At 35.3% G+C, this 22,873-nt stretch overlaps 1 protein-coding gene across 5 annotated transcripts in view; it reads left to right on the forward strand.

The window, feature by feature from the left end:
• ANKIB1 (ankyrin repeat and IBR domain containing 1) overlaps nucleotides 1-22,873 on the forward strand; it is a 137,979-nt gene that overhangs the window by 91,295 nt on the left and 23,811 nt on the right. For all 5 annotated transcript variants that reach the window (XM_024127813.3, XM_024127823.3, XM_024127815.3 and 2 more), the window contains exons 6-10: nucleotides 5,449-5,657; nucleotides 7,044-7,132; nucleotides 11,565-11,709; nucleotides 13,370-13,536; nucleotides 18,745-18,833. In XM_024127813.3, the coding sequence (XP_023983581.1) occupies nucleotides 5,449-5,657; nucleotides 7,044-7,132; nucleotides 11,565-11,709; nucleotides 13,370-13,536; nucleotides 18,745-18,833 (699 nt within the window). The remainder of the gene's footprint in view (nucleotides 1-5,448; nucleotides 5,658-7,043; nucleotides 7,133-11,564; nucleotides 11,710-13,369; nucleotides 13,537-18,744; nucleotides 18,834-22,873) is intronic.

Genomic DNA, 22,873 nt, shown 5'->3' on the forward strand with positions numbered 1-22,873 from the left:
TGAGGGATGCAGCAAAAAAAGTGTGTTGTAAACAAGCCTTACGAAGTAGACCGTTTTCTGAGAAACGGTTGTTGCTGTGCACATTTATCTAATGAAACCAAGGGTTTCAAAAACCACCTAATAAAGAATATATCTATATCTACCACCTGACCTTAATAAAGTATTCAAGGCTTTATTTCTAAATGCCTTTTTAACATTTTCTCCTCAACCTAAAGATGTCCACACCTGAACTCATCATTTCTTCCACTGTCTTGATAAATGGACTGCCACATTAATTTAATCACCCTAACTAGAAACTGGGAAGTCATACTTTCCTTCTCCATCCCTATTACATTTGGCCACAGTCTCATCATTTCTCTTCCTAAATATCTCTCATCCTCTCCCCATCCTCCCTAGCTCTTTTCATTCTCACTGCCACTGACTTAAATTCAGGTTGTCATTATTTTTCATCTAAATTGTAGTCTCTGCTGTTGCCATTCCTCTTCATCCTTATTCATTTTTTATATTGCATTTTAAAATTTTGAGCATGTAACTCCCCTGCTGAAAAACCCTTCACTGGCTCTCCACAGACTTAAAATATCCCAGCTCTTTAGTAGACCTTCATGACCCAGGCTTCTTTACCTGGGCTGTTAATCTTCCCATTTATTTACCCACTCCTGCTTGTCCTTATTAATCAGTCTTCCAGGAAATCTTTTCTGCTTATGTGTTCCCAAGTATTCACTGAGAGCCTTCCTGTCTCTTCCCATTATATCCTGTGCATGTATGTGTCGTATGCTTAGAATACAATATTGTAATAGTCTCTTTATTTGCTTTTCTTCTACATTAACCTGGGAGCTCTTAGAGGACAGCTTTTTATTGATTTTTGTTTCCACAATATCTGGCATCCCTTAAGCCCTCAGAACATAGTTACAAAATGAATAGATAATATATCTGAAATGTTATTTATATATTTAAAAATCCATCTTTTTATTTTAAAACTATTTTTCTCCATTGCCATCTTTTAAAATTTTGAAGTAAATCCTTTGGGGAAAAAATTTAGACCTGGTTCAAAAACGACATTGAGAAATTCAGAATAGTTTTTTAAATCTTAGAATTTAAAGATAAAATATTTTCCTCTTAGTCAGTAATAATACTTAACAGTCATAAAAACTTGTAAAGAAATACCAAATACCTTAAATTGTGTTTCTTTTGTGTGAGATTCACAGCACCCTGTCCTTTGCTTGAGCTTTCAAATAAAGAGAGTGCATTTAAATATAATGTAGAGCTGGCATAAAAGTAGAAGCTATTCATCTGTGAGGAGCTGTAACGTGACAGTTGTATTAGTTAGGGTAGGCTGGCTGCTGAAATGAAAGTATTGAGTCAAACACAGTAAACATTTATTAATCATAATAGTCTAAAGTGTTAGGAATGGGACAGGGGCTCTGCTCCACAGTTACTCTGACTGACTGAGGCTCTGCCATATTAACAAAGTAGCTTCTGAGGTTGCCTGGATTATCTCCATTCCAGACAACCAATCAGAAAGGAAAAAGTGTGGAGAAATAGGTGTGGGAAGTTTTTTGAGCCAGTCCTGGAAGTGGCATAAATCACTCCTGCACCTATTCCACTGACCAGAATTCAGTCACATGGTCACACTTAACTGCAAGCAACAGTTCTACTTTGCAGAACTGTTGTGTAGTACTTATGACCATTTCTGCCACAGGTATCTACATTCAGCTAAATTGTATAATATATCATAATTCTAAGTTACAATATTATATAGAATCTAAGGCTAACTTAACTAGTAATTGTAATTAAAACAAAGATTTTCTTCTCTGGTGTTTACACATTGTGTCATCAAGTATTTTTAAATGATCACCTCCATTTTCATTCCATTGATATTTCCCTAAGTTACTTCTTTTATATAGTATTCTAATAACGTGATATCTAATTGAATTCTATTACTTGACATTTGTCTATTCTCTGATAACTTTTTTGATAACTTAAGAGTTCTATATTTCAGTCTCCTATTAAGGCATATAATAGAGGCTAATGCAGGTTTTCAGATGGACATCTCTTCTATATTGTTTAGGTAATATCAGTGACATTTTGATAATCAAATAAGATTTTCAGAGATAAATGATGCTAGTGAATAAAAAAGACAGTGCACAGAGCTGCAGTTTATACTAATTGCTGTCAAAATCCCGATGGGCTCTGTTTCAGAGCTATTAAACTGAACTATTTGTTAGATTTATAGATTGTATCCTTGGTAACGTTCATTCAGCTTTCCACAGGAAAATAGATTTAAGTATTATGTTATCTACTGTCAAATTTAGTCCCAAAGTAATGAGGTTGAAGACAGAATACAGAAATGTTTGGCAGTATTTACTGAGTAGTAATTGAATTTTAAGGATGACTGTTAAGAATACAAAGGTCATTTTCTGAGCATTTCCTCAGTAATAAAAGTAACTTATATAGTTCAAAGCTACCTAATGAGAAAATAAGTAAAATTTACTTACCTGTTTTTTTAAATATGAGACCAAGGCTAGTTTGCTTGTCCTTAGAGTAAGTGTATACGGAAGTATTTTTTAAATCTCATTTGGAGACTCATCATTTCTATAGGTAATTAAACATCGGTAGTCCACACCTCCTCTCACTCTACTCTATTCCTAGGAAATGACATCTTCTCCCACAGCTTTCATAGATACAGATTTCTCCCTCTAAGACTAGACTTCTGAGCTCTATACACTTATATATAACTGCCGATTTGAAAGCACCTCTAGGATATCTCAAAAGCCCCTTAATCTCATCATGTCTAAAATTAAAATCATGCTTTTAAACCTGTAACTGAGTCTCTGGTAGTCCCTATTTACATGGATGGCAGGACAAACCAACCAACGTGGAAGACCCTGGACAACAACTTTGACATTTCCTTTCCCTCAGACCCTATATCCCATTGTTACCAAATTTTCAGTCTCACGTCCCAGATCTTAACTTCTTCCTTTCTCTTCATCTCCACTGCAGCCAACCATGGCCTTGGCGACCATAATCTCTCAATGGTACTTCCCAGTAGCCTCCTTTCTAGTATACCTTTCCCTCCACTCTCACCGTATCCAATTGCTTTGTTATTCCGTACTGTAGTCAGAATGATCTTTTCAGATCTAACAGTGACAACCTGTTCTTCCTAACCCTAAGCCCAGTTTTCACTGGCTTCCTGTCACTTCTAAACTGATGATAGGAGTATTATTAAAAGTCCTACATGGCCTAGTCCCTGCCTGTTTTCAGCCTCACTCACACAGTGCTTCCCCTCTGGTCTCCATGCTCCAACTACATTGACTTTTAAAATTTCACAAGGATGCTACCTTCTCTCCTGCCATAAGGCCTTTTAACATGCTGTGTACCATCTGTCTAGAATGTCTCTCCCTCTTCCTTTTACCCAGTTAGCTCCCACTCATCCTTCGGATGTCCACTCCAAGCCATGAGCTCCCTGAATAGGAGTCTCTACCTCTTCTTAATGGTGCTTCTGACAGTGATGATTTTTTTTTTAATGTGTTGATTTTACTTAATGTCTTTCTCCCTACTAGACTCTAAGTTCCATGAAAGCAGGAATTATGCCTGGTTTTTCCTCCTATTATATCCCTACAGCCTGACATAGTGTATGGCACATAAAAGACATTCAATAAATGTTTGCTAAATGAATGATGTGATAGAATCCAAGCAGAAATTGTGCTGGAAAATATTTGTAGTAGATAAGACTAGAATTTAATATGTGTGTATATAAATTATAGTAGTTCTTTTTTTCCATTTATGAAAAAGTATTATAGTGGAGATTTGAAAAATAATCATACTGTTCTAAGAAAGTTTTAACTTTTTAAATAAGTACAAGTATACCTCATTTTATTGCACTTTGCTTTACTGTGCTTTGCAGATATTGCATTTTTTTACAATTTGAACATCTGTGGCAACCTTACATTGTCAGATGATGGTTAGTGTTTTTTAGCAATAAAGTATTTTAATTAAGGTATTGTAGTCTGTTAAGTGTGTAATAGCATTATAGCTAAAAAAACAATGTAGTGTAAACATAACCTTTATATGTACTGGGAAACCAAAAAATTTGTATGACTTGTTTTATTGCAATATTTGCTTTATTGCAGTGGTCTAGAACCAAACTTGCAATATCTCCAAGGTATGCTTGTAATGTCCTATCATAACACTCAGGTCCATTTAGCAACATTTCCTAGAATGCACTCATGTGCAGTGTTTTTCAGTTGTTGGATTTTTCTTCTTTTGTAATGACTCCTGTTTCCAATCTTATCTTCCATCTCCCCAAACCACAATATATAGTATACTGTAACTTTACAGAGCTGCTCATGTCTCTCCATTGTACTTCTGTGCCTTTGCACATATGGAAACACACTTTATCTTCATTGCATGTCTGAATTATAATTATCCTGGTAAACCACCAAATATATTGACTTCATATGGTTGAAAAAAGTCTTATATAGAAAGTTTTCACAGTTATTTGTATTTGATTTGTAAAATGATACAGAATGGGCCCATGGTAAATAATTGACTCATATTAGTTTTGACCCTATGCTTTATTGGGCTGCAGTGGAAAGAACACAGGCTTTGGATTCACAGAAATTTGTTTCAAATCCTTCATATCTGTGTGAGCCTGGGCAAGTTACGTAATTTTCCTGAGTCTTGGTTTCTTCACCTCAATAATGATTGAAAAGTTTGTTGGGAGGAGTAAATGAAATAATATATATAAAACACCTGGGAAAATCATTGGATATATCAGTTTATTGTTTTGAATGGGTTTTTATGGCCCTGGACTTACAATAACATACTTCACTTGACTATTTTTAAAGTGTTTGTACTAGGAAGGTAATGTTTTTTTAGTTAAGCCAGAATCAGGCTCACTTAATGTGGAATTTATATCAAATTCACTAAAACTTTGTAATCATAATCTCTTCAGAAGTTCCTTCTGCTTTCAAGCTGTTTATCAAATGATTTTTAGGACTTGTTGGCATTTTGACATGCTTATAGTTAGCTGTGTAATCATTTCACAACTTGACAGCAGTGAGGCCAATTGTGAAGTTACATATTATTCTTGAAAGAGTAAAATGGCTTAATCAAACCTATACCAATAAAAATTTAGTAAATTCCAATGACATGTGAGCCACCACTTTTGATTATTAGTAGGAATGACTGAAAATTTTGACCATATTATTAGAAATTGACATGGATGTAAGCCATGATAAATTATAAAAGTTTAAATTCTGTTTAAAAATATGAATAGATATAACATCCTGAACATTCATTTGCGATTACTATTTTGATACAAATAATTTTTTTTCCATAGATGGCCTATATCTCTCTAACTTATTCTCTTTTGTTATTATGAAGCTCTTAAAACATCACCATATTTTCTCTGTTATTTGAGAGATATCCATTCTATTTTTCTTAAAGATTGGGACAGGGAGAAATTACTTGAAGCTTGGATGTCCAACCCAGAGAACTGCTGCCAACGATCAGGTGTTCAAATGCCAACTCCACCACCAAGTGGGTATAATGCCTGGGACACACTCCCTTCTCCAAGAACTCCAAGGACTACACGCTCTTCTGTCACCTCTCCAGATGAAATAAGTTTATCTCCTGGGGATTTGGACACCAGTTTGGTATGGTTTAGTATTCAGTGTACTTCCCATAGTTTTAGGTTTTTGGTGTTTTTTTTGCGGTACGCGGGCCTCTCACTGTTGTGGCCTCTCCTGCCGCGGAGCACAGGCTCAGCGGCCATGGCTCATGGGCCCAGCCGCTCCACGGCATGTGGGATCTTCCCGGACCAGGGCACGAACCCATATCCCCTGCATCGGCAGGCGGACTCTCAACCACTGTGCCACCATGGAAGCCCCTTAGTTTTAGTTTTAATATTGTTTCATGGAACCTCTAGTCATATTCTTGTAATTGAATCCTATACCCTACTTAAAGGGTTTAATTATTTCATGCTTTGGTAAGTATTTATTATCACAGACTATTTTTGAGATCTCTGAATTACAGATTGAAAAACAAAAGAGCTTTCTTTTTCTCTTTTAAAACAGAAAACATAAAAGAATTTGGGAAAACCATCTACAATATTTTCACTTAAAATCTCCAATTGCTTAAAATTTTGAGCACACCATACTGAAATATTAAAAGTTGAGTTTGTGATAGGCACCTGAAACCAAAGATATGAAAATAGTTTTATATTTTTCTGAAGACATTTATCATATGTTGATGATTATGTATTTGTTTCAATAAAACTTACGGAGTTTGTCATCTGGATACATTTCCAAAATAAATATTTGCTTTTTATTAAGAAACAGTACTGCCATTGTGTGCATTTTTAATTGGCAAACCATTGGTGTACTGTTCCAGGAAATTTTTATGTTTCTCGAATGATTCAGCCACACAAAATATGTTGTAAGTATGAATGCACTCCGGATTTTATCTGGGCCTTCTTGGAAAACAGAATCCTACTTCTGTAATTCACATCTGTAACATTATAAAGGTAGTTATTGTTTAGAAGATGCACAGCTTTGTAGCATGGTTCCCTGGGTAGAAATCCTTAAATTACTACTCTGAATATCCTGAGTCGCTGTATTGAAAAAACAGAGTTACTCCGTTTTTGTAGATTTTCTGGGGTGCATATAGGGTGAAGGACATGATATTGAAGTGGTTATTTTGCAAGGAGCAATTTGATCTTGACTTGAATAGAGTGCAGTGATTTGTTTCTTGTATTTCCTTTTCCAAACAAATAGTTGCTGACTAATTTAACACATACATTTGGAATTTAAGAATTTCACTTTTGCATTAAAACATTTAAATCCCACAATAATTTATAATGAGATAAGCATGGTATTTGTTATTTAGTCAAAGGTAGGCACACTAACTTTAATTTCCCTTATAACTTTGAAATACTGTTTATAATTACTCTGCTAGTATTTTTGCCATAAACTAATGAACAAAGAGATGTTCTATCTCCAAGGTATGACTTTGTTTAAATCATTTTTCTTCTTCACTTCCAGTGTGACATTTGTATGTGCAGTATTTCTGTATTTGAAGACCCAGTGGATATGCCCTGTGGACATGACTTTTGTAGAGGATGTTGGGAGTCGTGAGTATATGTGCAGCTTAGTATTTCTTACTGCATGATAGCACTCTGATTTGGCAATATAATTGCTTGCTTTCAATATTTAATGATATGGATTATTTATATTGGTTTCAGAGTTACACTCAAATGTGTTATATTTTACTACTAAAGAAGAATTCTGGTTTTATTTTGACATCATCCCATCTATTAATTTAGTAAAATTATTTAATTTAGTAATTAAGGTTATTTAGCTTAATGTAAGGTACTTTGGGGGAACAAAGCAGATGTAGGTAAATAAGTTTTCTCATCCATTGTAAATATTAAGCCTGCACCTCAATATCAAGAATCAGTTTCTTATATCCCAAGATTGTTTAAGCATTTGTTTTTATGCTTTCTCTGAACTTTTTGTGACAAGCAGATAACCTTGGAAATCTGTAAGAATATGGATGCTTAAAATTCCTTTTTAATCAATTCAAAGTTAGATGTCTCTGCTAAGCATGGTTGGTCTATATTACAAATTGAAATTTTATTTTCCTTCTCATGTTTATCTCTATTCTCCTTCCCATTACCTTGCCAAGATTTATACTTTCTCACCATCCATTAATGTCGCTCTAATGTTGTACTTTTTGAGAGAGGTTTATAAACTAAATGAAGAAGACCAATATAACGAGCAATACGTTATCAGGTTATCTCTGGAGACACGTAAATCTAATGATTGATGACCTAAGCAAAGCATATCACTAATATTTAAGGAAAAAGTTTTCAAACTGTTCTTTTTCGTAGAATACTAGGAGCCAAGTATAGGGAACTAGGGAATACCATGTTGCCTGAGAGAGCAAGAACCTGAGGAAATTTTCTGTTTTTTTTTTTTAATAACTTTGTCGTGGTATGGATAGCATACACTAAAACACATATTCAAAATAAGTAATTCAGTAAGCTTTGACATACATACATACCCATGAAACCATTACGACAATCAAGATAATGAATATATCCATTACCCCCAAAAGTTTCCTCATTTCTCCTTGAAATCCCTCCCACCCTTCTCTTTCCGCCTCCCTCTTATCCTTCCACCACCACCCTCCACCTCCCATCTGTAGGCAACAACTGATCTTCTTTCTGTCACTGTGGTTTCATTTTGAGTACCTTTTATTTTTTCCAAATTGGGATATAGTAGAAGATTATATTTGTATGTATATTTGTATAAATGGATTTGTATATTATATTTATGTTATTTATTTGGGGGGGGAAATAATCTGCTTTTAAAAAAATCAGAATAAGTAAGAATATCTGCTTGTTCTTTTTAAAACATAGATTAGACTCGACTCTGAATCTAATTAGATAGGATCAAATCAGTGCAGCTGATACAGATAAATTAATTGGCAAAGGTCAGAACTCACAACACAAAGCAAACTTTGAGCTGGTTCTGAGCACAGAAAATCTTCCACAGGTTTAGTACTTTATTTAGCTTAAAATTTTCAACTGTATTATATTAGGAAGTATTATCTGGGTTCTACCAAGTTTGTTACTGTTGACGTTGATTTCTCTGTGAAAATTGAGCCCCTCTAAGGGATTTACTTGAATTTTTTTGAACTTCTTGACCTTCCTCACCAAACTTCTATCACAGGAACCATCTCCCATACTTAATGGTAAGATTTAAATTTGAAAGATCTAATTATTGTTTTCCATGGTACCTTATCAGCCTACCTAGGATACTCCTCTCTCCTACCAGGTAGTTCTTGTCAAATCAAGGATCAGTAAAACAAGTTCCAGATTGAGTGACTCGTATGTGAATAAAACCATTTTAAAATTAATTGCAGTCCTTTCATGGGCATATAGAAAAACTCTTCAGTCTAAGAAGCAAGGAAGGATTTTTAAAAGTCCCTAGATAGTTTTGAAAACATCTTAATTTATCTTACTCTTCTCTACCCCCTTATCTCATCAGTCCATACAGATGCTTTGAAGCATCTATGCCAAGGGCTTAAATGAAAGAGAAATTACTATTTTCTACCCAGCCTAGAATATCCTTCCTGCTACTGATTAGTTGTTTATTTAGGTAAGTGGTAACCTTCCTGTGCCTCAATTTCAAACCTAAGCTATAAAATGGTGACAGTGGTGAGTACTTTATAGGATTGTTGCCAGTTTATTGTTAAATGGCTTAATATATGGAAAATGCTTAGAACAGGTCCTGGCATATAGTAACCACTCAGTAAATGTTAGTTATTACCGTCTTACTAAGCTTGGTAATAAACAGTGGGAACTTACGATACAATCTGTGAAGCTGACCTACAAGATAAAAATATAGGTAAAGTTTGCCCCAGATTTCTCTCTTTTACTAACATTCATCAACTCTATGTTCTGCTTTTAAATTTAGTGAGAAATTCTGTGTTGCTGAAAATTAGTAGACTGGCTCACAGAGAGATGACCTTCTCTTCAGTGAGGTCTTCTCAGTTCTGTCATTTAATTCCCCAGAGCTAGTTAAACCTGCTCTGATGTGCTTAGAATACATAAAATTCAAAAACATCATTATATAGTAACTATGTCTAAGTATGTTGTGCACTTTGACAGGGGACTATAAGTATTAGGATAAATTATATCTAACTTTACAGGGAACCTATTCATAGCTAAAAGGAAGAGAATCCTGCTATGTGAAAAAAGGAATCTACAGTTAGCTATTCTCAAACTTTTAGTCTCAACATCCCTTTACACTTTTAAAAATTGTTGAGGACATTTTTCACATAACTAGAACAAATAATTCTAAAATTTGTATGGACATACAAAAGACCCTTCATAGCCAAAGCAACCTTGAGAAAGAAGAACAAAGCTAGAGTCGTCACACACCCTGATTTTAAACTTTACTACAAAGCTGCAGTTATCAAAACAGTATGGTACTGGCACAAAAACAGACACAGATCAATGGAACAGAATAGAGAGCCCAAAAATGAACCCACACTTTTATGGACAATTAATCTGCAACAAAAGAGGCAAGAATATACGATGGAGATGAGATGACCCCTTCAATAAATGGTACTGGGCAAACTGGACGGCCACATACAAAGAATCAAGTTGGACTACTCTCTCTCACACCATGCACAAAAATATATTCAAAATGGATTAAAGACTTAAATGTAAGACCTGAGACCACAAACTTCTAGAAGAAAACATAGGCAGTAAGCTCTTTGACATCAGTCTTAGTAATATTTTTTTGGATATGTCTCCTCAGGCAAGGGAAATTCACACTTCAAAAGTTTGTTTCTTCGGGGCTTCCCTGGTGGTGCAGTGGTTAAGAATCCGCCTACCAATGCAGGGGACGCGGGTTCGAGCCCTGGTCCAGGAAGATCCGACATGCCGTGGAGCAACTAAGCCTGTGCGCCACAACTACTGAGCCTATGCTCTAGAGCCCACGAGCCACAACTACTGAGCCCACGTGCCACAACTACTGAAGCCCGTGCACCTAGAGCCCGTGCTCAGCAACAAGAGAAGCCACCACAATGAGAAGCCCGTGCGCCGCAACGACAAGTAGCCCCCACTCACCGCAACTAGAGGAAACCCACACGCGGCAACAAAGACCCAATGCAGCCAAAAATAAATAAATAAAAAATTTTTTAATTTATTTCTTCTTTTCCATGGGAAATATTAATGATAAAACCCTCACTAAAGTTTATGAATTCTTTATTCTATGCCAGGCACCATGTAAATATTTCATATACATTATATCATAAAATCTGTATAACAACCCTGAGAAATACATATTGTTTTCTCCATTTTACATATAGCAAAGTTGAGGCCCAGAACAGTTAAATGAATTGCTTAAGGTCGTATAACTTCTTGGTGGCAGACCTGGAATTCTCTAATTAAAAATCTTGCTGTTAACCACTTAATTCACCTTGGGCTAGATTTCTGCCACTTTCCAGGATGGCTTTTCTGTACTACCTCAACTAGTGTGCCTGGAATAGGACATGAAACTCATTTTAATATTTGTCTAAATGAAATATAAGCAGAAAACCTTTTCTTCAAAAAGTTATGCTGTATTCCAATGCCACCTCAAAAATCTCTTGAATTATCTATGGTTTAATTCTGTACCATTGCTCTCTTTAATTTAAAGGTGTAGACTATTGAGAATTGAATATGACCTTTCTAAACCACTTATTTCTATTTTTAATGTTAAATAAATTGTTTCAAATTTTTAAAAAAGATAAAGCAAACAAAGTTAAAGAAATTATACAACATAGATCTGTATATAAATATTCATACATATATAATGAATGGTTGGGCAGGTAATAAGTGTTCAGTGTTTGTGAATTATATGAATTAATGTATTACAATTGATATTGCACAGTTTGTTCATTGGTATATTTTAATTATACTCTAACAGAAAATTCAACATCAAGAAAAAATTCTTAGAATGTACAAATTATATCCTTGCCTTTTTTCTATCAATTGATAATTTTAATAGGTTTTTGAATCTGAAAATTCAAGAAGGTGAAGCTCACAACATTTTCTGCCCTGCATATGATTGCTTCCAACTTGTTCCTGTGGATATCATAGAAAGCGTAGTTTCCAAGGAGATGGACAAACGATACCTACAGTTTGATATTAAGGTATGCTGCCAATTATCTGTGTGATTTCCAAAATTTAAATTTTATTAAACCTATATAACAGATTTTAATTTTTTTGTATTATTTTTGAAAACAAAATAATGGACTCTGACTTTGTCAGAAAAACTGCATAAAGGAATGGTGGCCTAAATTAAAGTTTTAAACGAAAGCATTATTTTATAATCATGATAGAAGTAAAAGCAAAAAGCCATAATAGTAGTTTACAAAAAAAATAAAACTATCGCTCAGAACTATTCATTGATTTGCATGTTGAACTTTTATAACTGATTGATCAAGATAACGTTCAAAGTAAATGGTTACTATTTTAAATTTTCCAGAAGACATATTTTTACTCCTCAGTGTAAATATTTAGAAATAAAGATTATCAACTTGGAAATTTATGGATTTTTTAATTTCAAGTAATAGTTTCATAAAACAAATTATAATGTTTATTTCATCTTTTTTCCCCATCTTTATTTTCACTCAGGAGTTATTCAGAAGTATATGCAAATCTTCTTTGTGTGATTTAAAAGTTACATTTTAACTGTCTTGTTCAGATTTTTTTATGGTCTAAACCCTAATACATGGACTTTTAAAAAAGAAGTCCTACTGTTTCTTTAACATAGAAGGCGTCTTAATATTGACTTTTTTTTTTACATTTTTCTTTTTTTTATTATTGTGGCAAACTACACATAAACTTTACCATTATAACTAGTTTTAAGTGAACTAAGTACTTTTACTTTGTTGTGCAACCATCACCACTCTCCATGTCTAGAATTTTTTTCATCATCCCAAACTGAAACTCTATTTCCATTGAACACTAACTTCCCATCCCCTCTTCCCGCAGCCCCTGGTAACCACTGTTCTGCTTTCTGTCTCTGTCTTTCACTATTCTAGGCATCTTATATAAGTGGAATCATACAATATTTATCCTTATGTGTCTGGTTTATTGCACTTAGCATAATGTCTTCAAGGTTCATTCATGTTGTAGCATGTATCAAAATTTCCTTTCTTTTTAAGGTTGAATAATAGTCCAATAATGTAGATACCACATTTTGTTTATGCATTCATTCATCCATGGATATTTGGGTTGTTTCTGCCTTTTGACTGCTGTGAATAATGCTGCTATGAACATGGGTGTACAAATATCTATTCCAGTTCCTGCTTTTAATTATTTGGGGTATATATGCAGAAGTGGAATTGCTGGATCATATGGTAATTCTATGTTTATAATATTGACTTTTATGTATTATTAGAGTACCATTTAGAAATTTACTGCTCTGATGCAACTAATAATCACAAGATTCTATTTATAAAAATTATTTTCCATTAGAAAAGTGGCACATTGTATGAGAAAACGTTTTTAAATTACACATTTTCTGTATGAATAGTTGCATTTTTACTCTATCATCATCTACTTGGTTTTTAGATTAAAGAAAACATAAATTTTAAAAGTCATGTCATTACTAAGGTAATTGCCACATTTTTCCTCCTTATTTTATATATCCCAATACTATTTTAAGTGTTTCTTGAGACTGACTAAGCTTTGTTTTTTTATTTCACTCTGTTTTTGCTTTAAAGTAAATTGACAAATGGGGTACACTCCCTATTAGAATTGAGAGTTAAAATGTTTTGTTATGTTTTGTTATTGCTGTTTAAACAGGCCTTTGTTGAAAATAATCCTGCCATTAAATGGTGTCCTACTCCAGGCTGTGAAAGAGCAGTCAGACTAACAAAACAAGGGTCAAACACATCTGGGTCTGATACACTCAGCTTCCCCTTGCTCAGAGCCCCTGCTGTGGACTGTGGAAAAGGACACCTCTTCTGCTGGTCAGTAAAAGACAAGTTGGAATAGCCTAATCACCTTTCTGACAGTTTTTAAAGAGACTTTATACTTTGAATCAGGCCTTTAAATTGTAGTATTTTTGATATCATTCTTATTCATTAAAAAATGTGTAAAGAGTGGTGATAGTTTACATTTATTGTGTGCTTGATGTGTGCCAGCCACCTTGCCAAATATTTTCAAATATTGAATTCTCCTAACAGTGCTATGAACGGAGTGATATTATTCTACCCATTTTACAGATACGGGATTTAGGCACAGAGGAGTTGCCCAGGGTTATGCAGCTAGGAATTGGCAGAAATGGAATTAAAGCCCAGCTCTGTTTGATGCTAGAGCCCATGCATTTGAACTTTAATACCAAATTACTCACCATAGATTAGAAAATGTTTAGAGTTTAACATCGTTTCTTAAAGTAGAAGTCTCTAGCAGTGATTCTTAACCAGGCATGCCCAGAATTTAGTATTAAGACAGCTTTTCCAAATTTTCATTCTAGACCCCAACAAGAGATATTTTGATTTAGTGGATTTTGGAGTGGGGCTCCAAAAAAAAAAAAAAAAAAAAGCTCTTATGTGATTGTAATGCACAGTACCAGTTAGGAACCAGTTTGTGTCTTATGTTTTATTTAATTTCTAGTGCCTGATAAATACTCAGTAAGTGTGAACTGATGATAAATCAGTAATGGATAGGCCATGTAACTATGTATAGTCTCTTGACTGTATGTTTGTCTGACATCAGCATCATACTTTATTCGATTATAATAACTTTTTGTTTTAGTTAATTAAGTGATCAGAAGAAGAAATAGTATTTGTTATGCTTTTTGCTCATTTCCAGGTTTATCACATATGCAAGGAAATATTGTACTTGAGGTAGATATAAAACTCTAATCTTTACTTGTATGCTTATCAGAAACCAAAATCAAACTGTAGCACTGCTAGATAGTAAAAAGGCAGTTATGGAAATATCCCTAACCGTGAAAGGTCTATTTCTTAACCTCATCATCATTATCATTAGCTAAAAATTTTTCTCGAACTGCCAACCTATATATAGCACTGAATTCTAGGTCAGGTGTTAGCAAAGTAGTGTCTGCACCCGTTTTTAAAAATAAAGTTTTATTAGAACATAGCCACACCCACTCATGCCAGTTTGTTTACCTATTGTCTGTGGCTGCTTTCAGGCTATGACAGCATCGAGTAGTTGTGACAGAGACCATATGGGCTGCAAAACCCAAGATATTTACTATCTGGCCCTTTACAGAAAAAGCTTGCGAGGCTTCTGGCTAAGTGCTTGAATATAGTGATTAATGAAAGGAAAACCACATTTACTACTTTCATGGCTAAATCAGGTCCAGCAAGTAAAATAGCAACAAAATACTGAATAATAGATTATATCCACATGCCTTAAGATAATTTTTCAAAACATTTAAAAAGCAAATTCCTAATTTTTAGTTTTACGTGTTTTACTATTCAATGGTTGAGTCCTAATTCCACCTCACTATCCCACCAGAAGAGATAAGGATCCAGCAGCAGAAATGAGAAGTGAGTTATTGAATACACACAAGCTTACTTGTTTGCATATAAATTGTTCTTAGATTAATATGATTCTACTTTATTATAAAGTAAGAATATTAAAAGAAGAAAATAAAGGAGCTTCTTCTTTGAAGTTAGTTTCTTGAGAAACTTAAGCTCTAGTGCCCTAAAGCACCCCATCTAGAATGGTACTAATTATGTACTATCCTTCAGAAAATCATTTTCTGAGCCCTCTGGTTCAGGTAAGCACCCCTGGATGAAAAAAGCTGATTAAGAGGATTGGTGGAGAGCCTACAAAAATGGAAAACATAGATTAGTAAAATGTTTAGAAGATTAAGAAGATGATAACATTTGCTAAGATCTGAGGATAATAAAGTTTTGAAAGGGAAAGAAAAATCTGTGATTGGCATTGTCTTCTTAAACTCTGTGGTTTCTTTGGCCTAGCTTTTATTAGTTTTCACTGTAGATTAGCTTTTACTTTCTTGTATTCTTCCCCACCTCTCTTTGTATGCTGCAAGTAGTAAGTTTGGTTTGACTGAAAATATGGAAACTAATGGAAAAACCTACCAAGGTAGATTAGATTCTAAAAGCTATATATGCCAATAAACATATATGATGCTATAAACTGTACCTTTCTAGTCTAGTGTTTGGACAAAATATATCAGCTACTCTTTCTCACACCCCAAAATATCAGGCTGGTTATACTCAGTATCCATTGGAAACTATACGCCAAGATCACAGGCCCTACTTGGAATTTTATCCCAGTTTAGGGGATCTGTGGATGACCACATGGATTTAAGATCACATTTGGTAATTATTTACTCCTTCTCCTATTATAAGGGTGGTAGATAACTTAGCAAATAGTATCATCATTTTCTGGCATAGCAATTCAGGACTTACCTTTCAGTTTTGAAATTCGTTAAGCTATAGGATTGATATATGTAGGTATATGATATATGTATATTCTAGGATTTTTATATTGCTTCACCTCTCTAAGCATTAATTTGCAATTTTTGTTTTTACATAGCTTCCTACTCGTATTCATATGTATAAAAGCTTTGCCTATAGTCAGAAATTCTAAGAAAAAAAGGAAATTCTAAGTAGAATTCTGCTGCCCTTACTTAACTAGTGTTTCAAAGAGAAAGAAAGTCTGCTTCATGCAAAAGGAAGCTTTGCAAGAGAGATCTTTATAAAATAAAAGCATGTGATTCAGGGTTTGCTTCTTTCTTTCCCCCAAAAGTTCAAAAATATTTTCTAAAAATGATTGCGAAAACCACAAGAAATGCCAATAACAGTTTCTTCTTTTTAAGAACTACATGTGACAGAATCAGTTGAGAGCTATCCCCAAGAGATGTCTGCTTGGATAGAACTGAATTTATTCATTGTTGGAAGGGAAGGTAGGAGTAGGCATTTTCCTTCCCACCACAGGATAACCCTTTCTATTATAACTTGTTCACCAACAAGTTCTGTGCCCTTAATAACTGAACCTAGAATGCTTTCTCCCACTATCCTGTGTAATTACAGTTTGTCTGTCAGAGTATTTGCTACCAGTCAAAGATCTACTTTGAAAGATCTACTAGTAGATCTATCTAGTAGTAGATGCTATCTACTACTTTTAATCAACGCAATATTTTTTAATGTCTATTAAATTATCACTAAGTTACTAAGGAGCTGTATAAAACCACAGTTATGGAAAAGATTTCCCAAATGCCAGATTTGGTAATGTCAGAAGTTTAAGAAAATTAAATTATTCTTTCCAGGTATTTAGTGATATTTTTAGGTATACAATTCAATGGCATTAAGTACATTAACAGTGTTGTGCAACCATCACCCCTATCCATTTTATTAATTTTTTTTTTTTTTTGTGGTACGCGGGCCTCTCACTGCTGTGGCCTCTCCCACCCCTATCCATTTTAGAACATTTTTATCATTAAGTGGAGTCATACAATATTTGTCCTTTTGTGTCTGGCTTATCTCACTTAGCATAATGTCTTCAAAATTCATTACACGTTATAGCATGTATCAGAAGTTCATTCCTTTTTATGGCTAATATTCCACTGAGTGTGTATACCACATTTTGTTTATCCATTCATATGTCAGTGAACAGTTGAGTTGTTGCCATCTTTTGGCTGTTGTGAATACTGTTATGAGCATTGGTGTAAAAGTTTGAGTCCTTGTTTTCAATTCTGTTGAAACTATTTGAGGAACTACCAAAGTGTTTTTCATAACAGCTGCATCATTTTACATTCCTACCAGCCATGCTCAAGCGTTCCAGTTTTTCCACATCCTTCCCAACACTTGTTATTTTCTGTTGTTTTTCAAAAATAGTAGCCATCCTAATGGGTAGGAAGTAGAATTGATACATTCTTAATATAGTGAAATGTTACCTCATAGTTAGTTAAGACTCTACCTGTCAGTTGGCATGTCTTCTTAACTTAAACTTTGTAAACAAGATCTTTGTTTAGGGACTTCCCTGGCGGTCTATTGGTTAAAACGCTGTGCATCCACTGTAGGGGGTGCGGGTTCCATCCCTGGTCAGGGAACTAAGATCCTACATGCCTCTTGGCCAAGAAAAAAAAAAAAAAAGTAAGAAAAAGAAAAGATCTTTGTTGAAAATGAGACTGGTGATGATGATGTGATGATGATGGCAGCCATAGATTGGGTTTTTCTTTGCCCAAAATGATGTTTTGTTATTAACTAGAATGATTAGCTTTGTGCTACAGAATATAATGTCATATTGAATTAAATAATTCCTAAAGGCTCTAAGTCATTTTTGTTTGACTTTTCAAATGTTATTTATTTATTTGGCTGCACTGCATCTTAGTTGCAGCATGCGGGATCTGTAGTTGCGGCATGAGGGATCTTTTAGCTGTGGCATGTGGGATCTAGTTCCCTGACCAGGGATCGAACCTGGGCCCCCTGCATTGGGAGCGCAGAGTCTTAGCCAGTGGACCCCCAGGGAAGTCCCTAATGTTTGACTTTTATATACCTATAGAAAGAATGTATAATTAAGTTACAAATAATAAATTGATACAGTTTTAATTATTTAAATCAAAGTTTGCCAAATTCCAATAAGACAGAAAATTGGAATTTATCAAACTTGAAAGTAAGTTAGATTGCCCTTGCTGTTACTTGGGGATTCAGAGGTAAAAGTAATGACAAGAATGTGATGTAAAATAGTACTTCCCAAACTTTTAAATGCAGAAGGGTCATATGGTGTTTTTGATAAAATGCAGATTCTAATCAGTAGGTCTCATGGGGCCTGCTCTTCTGCATGTTTAACAAGCTCCTGAGTAAGGCAATGCTCCTGGCCAGGGGAACACCCATTGAATTGCAGGAATTTAAACTATTAGTGAGACAGAACCCAATTGATAAAAAATACTTTACAGCTCTTAAGGCATAAGAGGCTAAATTATAAATATTAGGTAATCTATTTGGAACTTTTTTAAATGTGTGAATAAATGTACTGATGAAAGAAAATCTGTCCTAGTGGTATCGAGCTTTAGAATCATGCTTCCAGTTCCTCTATTGAAATGCTTCATCTCTCAGTAGTCACTGTGCCTCAGTGTTCTCAACTTTACATTTGGAACAGTACTTCCCACCTGTTCTTTTACCTTGATGTTGATGAAGTATACTTTTAAATTGCCTTTTCCATGTTTTCCTCTTTAGGGAGTGCCTTGGTGAAGCCCATGAGCCTTGTGACTGCCAAACATGGAAAAATTGGCTACAAAAAATAACTGAAATGAAACCAGAAGAACGTAAGAGGAATTTTAGATAGCTACATATTTTATAATAGTATTCAAAAGATAACGTGGTTTTATTTCTTAGAGTCTTCATTTTAAAATGAAGTTTTAAGTTTTCAAGTTTGTTAATGCGAGAGCTCGCCTTTTTAACCCCTCTAACCAACATCCTTTTGGAGATCCCAGAGGGGAAAGCATAGACAGGTTCCATGTTTCTAACTGACTTATTAAGACTCCAGGGTAAACAGGAGTCACATTTAAGTTCTGCTCCTATAGTCCTTCCCTTTTATCCTGGGGTGGGCTAACTAGCTTTTCTGTACTTCATGAGAAGAAATGTATGATCTGTACTGAGAGGAAGCTTCTTATTTCCCTGGAAACTTAGAGTGGAGGATAAGGCAAGTTAATTTCTTGCTATTATGTGGTTCTGTAGATTTACTTACATTAAATGCCATGTCTATAACTAATTTTTACTGAGATGTCTGTAAATATATTACCTCTGTTAATCCTCACACAAATGCTATGAGATTGATACTAGTTGTCCCATTGTACAGATAGGAAGCTAACAGATTGGATTGAGTGACACAGGAGAAACAGAATGGGTTTGAATTAGGCTTCCTAATAGCAATTCCCATGTTTGACAAGTAAATATATCTGCTTTGCCATAATTTCTCACCTCCTGAAGTAAATATTTTATGACACTTCATAAAATTAATATAAATGAAAACTAATTTGGTGGTTTTTAACATTTTAATGAATGGTGTTAGTTTGAAGTATTGCAGATGAGGATTAAGAATTCACACACTTCATCTGCATTTATTATGAGCAAAGCACATAGTAAAGATGATGCCAGCCTTCAAAGAGTACAGAGGCTAGAAGGGAAGCAGTCAGATAATTACAGTATCATATGTTAACTAACACAGTTGGATAAAGATGAGAATACAAAAACAGAAACAACTAACTCAGGTTGGGGACAGAGGATGTTAAGGAATCTTCCTGACAGCAGCAAGGTATGAGTTGGGTTTCAGCATATCCACAGAAGCAGAGATGTGATAGGTAATGTCAGCAGCTGAAGTGACACTGGGAGAGACTGGCTGGCAGCCATGAGTCCCTAAAAGCTTGTATTATACTGGGCAATATACCGTTGCCCGAGAGATTGTTCTCAGCAGTTTATATTCACAAGATCGATTTTGTGCACTGACTCGGGGTTATTCAGATCCATGGAAAAGACACTACTTAGGTAAACCAGAATACCAGTTTATTAATTGACAATGAGGGCGATCCCTTTCACATGGTGAGAAGGCTCATGTCCTTTAAATGGGAGCAAAGGGAAGTGGATAATTTTAGGATATTTTTTAGTGAGGGCTGATTAATTTCTGTCCTGAACATTCATCATTCAGTCACTAAAATATTTTTTGAGTACCTGCTTCCCAAATCAAAAAGATTTGTATAGATTGTTCTTGTTCCCCAGGTTCATTGTATCTCTCTCTTGAATACCAGATAGAGCTTGCCATTGCTCTCTGGATACCCACCCATTAGCCCTATCTGTGTATGGTATGTCTATGTGAGTGAGTTCCGTAAAGAGATTAATACCATTACCCTGCAACACCTTTAAACATGACAAGACGACTGGATTTTGTTTCTTCTCCTGCTTCTGATACCTAGAAACATCTATATTTCTATTAGAGATGGCTTGTTATTGCCCACCTACCTGCATTTCTTTATACATTCTGTGGAGTTTAAAATTAAGGTCCATGGGAGAAATTTGCGAGAGATGAGGCTGGAAAGGTAGGTGTTGCCAGATTGTGAGGGTTCTTGCCAAATTGTCTGAATTTCTCCTATTAACAGAATTAGCCATAGAATGCATTTTTTGAATAGGGAAGTGGCATTGTTAAAGATATTTTTATCAAGATAACTGATAACTAGGAAGGGTAGACTAAAGGAGAGTTAGGTCAGAAGTAGGAAGGTGAATTTTTAGTTTGGGTCACAGGGTAGATCATGGTGTCATTGGTGAACTTAGGAAATTCAGGTAAAGGAGTAAATTTCAGGGGAAAATAATGAATTTTGTTGTGGGCATTTTGCACCTGAGGTACTTGCAGGACATATGAGTGGAGATGTCCAGTGGCTTTTAGAAGTGCTTGTCTCCAGCTCAGAAAAAATGCTGAGAAAACTTAGGAGTAACTTGTTGCTTTTAAATAGTATCTTCATTATGTCTTTAGCATTTATTTAGTGCTGTTTTATGTTAGAATACAGAAATAAGATGCCCTCTATGCTCTTGAAATTTACATTTTAGAGTTGGAGACAGGTATGTACAAAACTCAGAAAAATAAGTATAAAGATGGTGTGAGAGAACAGTATACCAGTGATACATTGGGAGGGAGGGGAGGGACAAAGGAGCAGATTAGTTAGGAGATCATCTAGGAAAGAGGTAAGGAAAGCTTTATAAAATAATTGATTGGGGCTTCCCTGGTGGCGCAGTGGTTGCGCATCTGCCTGCCGATGCAGGGGAGCCGGGTTCGCGCCCCGGTCCGGGAGGATCCCACGTGCCGTGGAGCGGCTGGGCCCGTGGGCCATGGCCGCTGGGCCTGCGCGTCCGGAGCCTGTGCTCCGCAACGGGAGAGGCCACGGCAGAGGGAGGCCCCGATACCACAAAAAAAAAAAAAAAAAATTGATACATAAGCCGTGTATTGAAAACTGATAGATGTTCTTCACACAGACCAGAATAGGAAGGGCATCCTAGGCTCATAGTAAAGTAGGGCTGTGAAATAGCACGGCATATTCAAGAACTGCAAGTAATTCAGTTCAACCAATGCAAAGGTGCAGTGAGAGATGAGACTGCATGTGCAGGGGTGGGGGTTATATGTAATGCTGGGAGGTCTGACTTTATCCCGAGGCACCAAAAAGGAGTTTTGAGCAGGAAAGTGATAACTGAAGATGTTTGCTCAGAAAAATCATTCAGGTGGAAGTGTGGATGATGAATTAGGGACTATTGAGATACTAGGTAAGAAAGCTGTTTCTGAGACAACTTCAAAATGTCCAGGTGAGAGAATATAAGGGCTTGAATAAGACAGGCAATACAGATGGGAGAGGAAGGGTGTTTACAGGAGAAGTAAGAAGATAACTTTTCATTTTATTAAGTTATTAATCTAGTGTACTTACCAGTTGCCTAAAAGAGTTAATGCACCACAAGAAGTAATTAGTACAGTATAGTATTTAATTCTTGAGTAGAAAATGGCCAGAAGTATGTGATTTGAGATATAAAGCAAGTATTTTGAAATGGGTGACCATTTTTAGTTATCCCTTGCCAATGTAAAATTGGATCAATCATTCCATATTCACAAATAAGTCTTATTAGAGAAGAAGAGGGAGAATGACCTGGCTAGTCAGTACAGATTTTTGGAGGGACTGTGACAGATTGTCCTTGCATAAGGTAATGATCCTGATAATGAAGAGAGAAGAGAAATAGAAGAACTAGAAACTGGTGTACACAGTGTATACGTGGTTACCTCTGGTGGCCAGAGATAGGGAGACCTCCTCAAGTAAAAACTGAAAATAGTCCTCAAAGAGTCCCAAATAGGATTTTAATTCAGAAAGATGGAGGAACTTTAGAAAATTGGATAGGAGGCAAGAGACCCAGGACACCCACAAGTGGTCCACTGCAAAGGGAGCCAAAGCCAAGACTGCAGAGAAAATTCCCCATTGCTGAGAAAAAGTTGTCTCACTGTACTGATGTGTAATCACCACAGTGAAAGTTGGTGGTAACCAGTAGACTATTAATGGCCACTTTTAAGTTTATGAAATTTGGGGTAAGGCTTAAAGCAAACAATAATAGGCCACTGTAATACTTAAGTAGAACATCACTGTTAAATATACAAAAATAATACTCCAAAAAAGAAAAGTATGATTTAATGCTGTACTAGGTTTACATATTAATCTGGGTCATGGTCACATATCTTTGGCATAAGAATTTTCAACCGAACTTGTAGATTCATGAGATCGTTTTCTCCCTTATCCCTAGTTTTCCAAAGTCTTTGAGTTATGAGACTTAAAAGGAGTGACAA

Source organism: Physeter macrocephalus, chromosome 5, assembly GCF_002837175.3.
Source record: "Physeter macrocephalus isolate SW-GA chromosome 5, ASM283717v5, whole genome shotgun sequence".
NCBI lineage: Eukaryota > Metazoa > Chordata > Mammalia > Artiodactyla > Physeteridae > Physeter > Physeter macrocephalus.